The following is a 6000-nucleotide window of genomic DNA, read 5'->3' on the forward strand; positions in this document are numbered from 1 at the left end:
TCATGAAGTCACAGAATCACAGAATCACAGAATCACCACCATGTTGGGAGAGGCCTTCAAGATCACTGAGTCCCACCCATCCCCTAACACCTCAACAAAACCATGGCACCGATGACACATCCAGTCTTTTTTCAAACACAAGAACCAGAACAGTCAACCAGAACAGATTCTTTAGGCCTCCACGGAAATGGTCTTTCTTTTCACCACTTTGCAGAAAATATAGGAAGCCAATATTTGGTTCACTGGAGGAGGGCATTCTCCAGTTACTTCAGCACATTATACCAATGAGGAGTAATGCATACTTTTCTCCATAAAAACATGCTTACCTGTCTAAAAGGATTTGTTGATTACCTGTATGGCTGTTAAGATATATTCACAGTAAATTCACACAGATTCTTATTTATTTATTGGCAATTAACAGCCTTCTACTTCTCAGAGCATAGATATTTATGTACTTCTCATTGGCTGCACATGGATAGATATCTGGTGACTATGCCAATTGGATTCCAAGGCAAAGTACAGAAAATCAAAAAGCTGGATCTATTGGTAAATCAAGCCTTCATCCACTGCATGGCATAAATGGGGTAGATGACCGCATTTATATTGTGATTTATTTATGTATTAATTTTGAAGGAAAAGTTTTCAGTCATATTTGCCTGGTAGACATTATCACACAATTTTACAAAGCTAGCACATCTGGCGATGGAAGCTTAGGTTTCTTCTGCAGAGCACTTTCCTTTGCCACCAATAGGAAAGGTTACTGAATCTCTATAGAGTATGTTTTCCTTACAGAAGCCCAAAAGAAACAAATGGAAGATAATGCTGATTTGATTCAAGAGGAATGCATATCAGAGAATGCAGATAACTCTACGGAAGAGCCAATTGAAGGAGGGCCAGATGCAGATGGGGATGGAGAAGATATGACTGATGGGATAGAGGAGGATTTTGATGAGGATGGCAGCAATGAGCTGGTAAGGCATAATCATGACATATTCTGTCTATATGGTTCCTACAAGTAACCACGGAGAACCAACAATCTGGATTAACAAAATAAGTTCACAGCAGCACTGTGACGTTCTGTAACTAGTGCCTAGACCTATACTCCTCATACAGTGTAATATCAATTAAGCATAGGAACCTCTGAGGAGAAACAAGAAAAATATTTTTTACTACATTTGGTGATTTTAGGAAGGAAATAAAATGTAGTTTAAATTGGTTTACATTTATTATTTTATATATGTAAAAATGTAGTGGGCTATTTTTTCTTTTCCTTTTTTGAGTGCTGCTTTTCAAAATTAAATAAGATTCTAAAATGGTGAGCTTTTTCATTAGTAAACACGAGTTTAATTAGACATGAGTCTCGAGTCTCTATCTTCCATGTTTATACTCTGCAGGCTGTATTGGCTGATACAGAATTTTTTGATTGAGGGATTTCTTCTTAAGAAATGTTTGGCTAAGAAATGTTTGGGTTTTCAGCCTGAGGCTGCACCTTTCATGAAATACGCACTATGGTGCTAAACTCCTAAGTTCTTCTACAGCAACATTAAAAAATATTTGGAAAGTCAGATTTATACCTTTCTATGCATTCCTGATTAGAATGGAACAGTCATGGTTGTTTAGCCTCTATAATACACTCCCTCCCTTCCTGGATTTTTCTATTCTGCTTTGAGCTGAGAGAACTTTTGTTGATCACTGGATCATTGTCATTGCTTGCATTTGAAAAAATATTTAATCATGTGTGTACAGTAAAAATCTTTTAGTGAAGCAGCAGAAGTCAGTCAGCAAGAGACCCAGCAGAATCAACAGCAAGTCTGGAGTAAGAGAGCATGTGAATAACCATTAGTTTGTACTGCTTACTGCCAATGCAGTTTAAACTGTAAATCTCAGGTTTTTGGCCCCTTAGCCAGCCCAAGACTAACTTGAATTTCTATATCCTAAATAACATTATTCCCAGAAGAAGCTACTAAAACCTGAATTCCCTCATCTTTTTACACGCAATGTAGAGCAGATGACATTATCCTTTGTTCTTAAAGAAACAGGTTCTCCTCTTCAGATATGAAGAAGCTGTCACTCAGAATTTGTAGGGAGTTGACATTTTGTAATTGATAAATACTTGTAAATATAATCTCCCGCCATGGCTAATACCTGAACAGATTAAGTGGTTTTAACAATAGGGGTGGCCACAGTTTAATAAGAATGGTGGGTTTTGCACTAATTAGGCACCAGTCTCCCCATTACAGACAACTAAGTGGGAATGTTAAGATATAGTGCATTAGACTCTGATTGCTCAATGCTGTCATTTCACCCTGTGGATTCGACACACTTAACATATATCCACACTGTATGACACAAAAAGTAGAAGAATTTTTTCATCTATCAAAGGCCTCAGCAGGAAAGTCTCTATAAAGCAAGCAGCACAGTAAGAATTCATTAGCAATGGAAGTCTGGAATTTGCACAGCCACATTTGCACACCACTGCTTCCAAGTTAAAAGCCTTTCCAAGATCCATGTTATGGAATTAGTTGAAGTGCAGTGCATTGCAGACACAGCTCCAAAGACAGCTCAGAGGTCTGACACACACATCTAAGGCATGGTGGGGAGCCAGCTCCTGTTTCTCTGCATATCATCACAAAGTGCATGAGTGATGAGAGGAGGTGGCTCACTGTGTGTGGAAAGTGGTGTCCTCTGCATTGCATCCTGGCATGAGTAGCATGCCCCTTTCCCAACAGGGTGGTAGCAAGGAAAGGCCAAGGAAGAGGACTTTGGTGCATCATCTCAGTCAGGTGCAGCCTGCTGCAATGCCAGGGCACTGGAGCCAGTCAGCCTCATGCCTTCCACCTTCCCAAAGCCTGGGACCCTCTAGCTGAGAAGCTGGCAATACTGTAGACTTTAAAATTTACAATTAAGATTGTCACTGATGTAAAATCCCTGTCCTTTTCATCCTCCCTTGCCATTTCCATCAAGTTTTGGAAGAGGCTACTTCACCTTAGCTTTCCTGCCTGCTGCGGTGTGATAATAGCACTTTATTCCTTTTGCAAAGACTAGGGAGATTAGTGAATGCAAACCTGCAATGGATAGGATAAAGGATTGCTCAGCAAAGGATTGCTTCAAAGAAATCTCAGGGCATGGGTGTTTTCCACAGAAAAGCAATTATATATTGAATTATGTATCTTTCCTTTATAGTTTTATACTCAAACACTCAGCAGTATTGGCCGGTACTTATGATAGAAAGATGGTAGTTTTTGATGCATATTGTAATTTAGATGTTTTATATTGATGTATACTTAGGTAGATATACAGGCCAATTCCTATAAGCTTTAGTTTCTACTCCAGTCATTGATAGCTCTGCAAAGGGAAGGACAGTAACAATGCTACCAAATATATAGTGAGTACCCCTGTAGAAATACTTGGGAATTCAGTCTGCTTCCACCTATTCTATGTCCTCTTATCTGAAATTGTCCTCTGTCTTTTGAAAAGTTAAGTAGATATATAAGCTTGTTATAAAGCATGTCCTAGCCGATGTTGTTATTCTGTTTTATAAAAGCTAAGTTATTTAGGAAAAAAAAATCTGACTAACAGCAAATATGTAATTTTGGAACTGAGCCAGTTACAAAACTTTTGAGAAAAAAAAGGTTAAGAACTAAAGTTGTTAAATGTGACAATTGTGACAGAAACTTTCCATGTAAGAAAAATGTTACTATTTTGTGTAAAATAGTAACATTGGACTTGAGATTTTAAAAAAAAAATCCTCCAAAAAGCTTTTTAAAAATGAAATCTATATTGTTTTCCAAATATAGACCTAAAAGAATTTAAGGCAATGATTAAGAAAATATTTTCTTTCACCACTAAGACCAGCAGAGGAAACAGAACAATACTTAAATGGGCAAAGCTAATGCCCTGAAGTAATTTCAGCAGGAAAATTTAATTGTGAGTCCACTAGTATGGAAAATATTAATAGAGGAAAAGAGGGAAAATTACTTAAATTTATATCTTAACCGTTAGTGAGTTCTTCAGATTTATCTGTAAACCTAGTGCAGGTTTGCTGAACAGAATTCTATTTTCCTAAGGCTGTCAATAAAGGGAGGTGTTCAACAAGGTCGTACCCACTGCCAGAGTCCAGGTGCTGCCAGAAAGGAACCTCTGAATCCATATATGTGGGTCTCCATCTTTGCAGCAGAGGACTCAAAAACATATTTCTTTCTTTCTTTCTCTTTCTTTCTCTTTCTTTTCCTTCCTTCCTTCCTTCCTTCCTTCCTTCCTTCCTTCCTTCCTTCCTTCCTTCCTTCCTTCCTTCCTTCCTTCCTTCCTTCCTTCCTTCCTTCCTTCCTTCCTTCCTTCCTTCCTTCCTTCCTTCCTTCCTTCCCTCCTTCCTTCCCTCCTTCCTTCCCTCCTTCCCTCCTTCCTTCCCTCCTTCCTTCCCTCCTTCCCTCCTTCCCTTTCTAATTCTAACTTTCTAACGAAGCAACTACGCAGGATGTATGCTGTGGGTTCAGGTGGTAGGATCAGTTCTCTAACTTCATACACTATTTGAAGGAGCAGGTTATTGCACATTAACTGAGTGCTGTCCTGAGTTAATGTCCTCATGCCTGCTTTCAGCCTAGATCAACTGTAAAGAAAGACACAGTCTAAGCCAGGCATGGATTTAAGAACCCTTCAGCCTCTTCAGCTGTCTGCCTGGCTGCACACACAAAACAACATCATACTCAACAGCTGCACACTTTCTTCATCCACCATCTAGACCAGGATGTTGTTCAACCTTGCACTGTAATTTTCTATTACTAAAGACATGCCCACAAACAATCATTATGGCTCAGCTAAATTTTACACAGAAATAACTTGATTGCCCATCTGAAATCCAATTCGAGACATGATGCATCTGAAGCACCTGCTGCAGTCATCAACTGTCACCTCTAGAGAAAGTCACTTTTGTACTATTTGCCCAAAAGTGTCTCTCAGTAAATGTCCTCAGTATACCAGACACTCCGGCTTAAAGGACCTCCTTTAGAAAAATTCCCGAAGAATTTTGCTGCATTTTTATACTGAAGAGTTCTCTAAAAGGTGATCTCAGAAACATGATCCATCTATGTATGAATATGTTAAAGAGTTGGCTTCAGCTTGGTCAGTGGAGTGGGCCATAAACTTCCATCCACATGGTCTCACATGGCTTCTCACTCCCCCTTGTACAAGGGCATGCGTATCATGTAGTTTTATATATATGTATATAATAGTCACTGGTTTATTATGTAGCTCCTGAGCTTACTTTACAATTCATGTCACTTAACTGAATCGCTTAACTGACTATTAGAGGTAGTGAGAGGGGTTGAAAACTTCAGTTCTATTTCCTTTTCTCCTTTTAGATAAAAAAAAGTTATCCTAGATTTTACTGGAACCATAATTCAAGCTTTCATTCAACTCCTAACATTGAACAGTTTTTAGCAGCAGTAAACTTAAAATTTCTGTGTTCCTTCCTAGTGCATTCCTTTTAATTTAAACTGTCCCTTAGCAGTGCTGTGACGAAGACAACACACCGCTGGAACACCCATCCCATTTTATGGAAAGCGGGCTCTCATGAAGAATGATCTTAATTTTTACTAAATTAAGTTCACACACAAATCACAAGCAGGTCGCGAATTACCCAAACACAAATCTCCATTAATATCAAGCAGGTTTTGTGTGTCTGCCGTGGTTTGAAATTGTAAGTAGTGGAAAGGAAAACAAATAACCTTTTCTTACTCCTGTGGCTGCACAAGGGAGAGCAGAAAAGTCCAACATGCTATGATGTCTGAGAAGCAGCTCATCCTCAGCCCCTCTATAACAAGACTCTTCTTACCAGAAATAGCATCAATATTGTGCAGCCTGGCTGAAAGACTGAAGGAAAAGCACTTCTGAATTATTCTGGTTCCCTAATTCTCCTGATTTAGCATATGGACAACCCAGTGCAGACCCAGAACATTCAATATATCTGTTTCAAAGGGTGTTAATTAATCATTGAGGAAGCAC

The 6000-nt window shown here is 38.9% G+C and overlaps 1 protein-coding gene across 1 annotated transcript in view; it reads left to right on the forward strand.

Annotated features, from left to right (window-relative positions):
* RALYL (RALY RNA binding protein like) overlaps window positions 1-1427 on the forward strand; it is a 164949-nt gene extending 163522 nt beyond the window's left edge. The window contains exons 8-9 of the mRNA XM_062514704.1: window positions 793-971; window positions 1395-1427. Coding sequence (XP_062370688.1) covers window positions 793-971; window positions 1395-1427 — 212 coding nt within the window. The remainder of the gene's footprint in view (window positions 1-792; window positions 972-1394) is intronic.
* Window positions 1428-6000: the final 4573 nt, after the last annotated feature.

Source organism: Cinclus cinclus, chromosome 1 (assembly GCF_963662255.1).
Source record: "Cinclus cinclus chromosome 1, bCinCin1.1, whole genome shotgun sequence".
NCBI classification, from domain to species: Eukaryota; Metazoa; Chordata; class Aves; order Passeriformes; family Cinclidae; genus Cinclus; species Cinclus cinclus.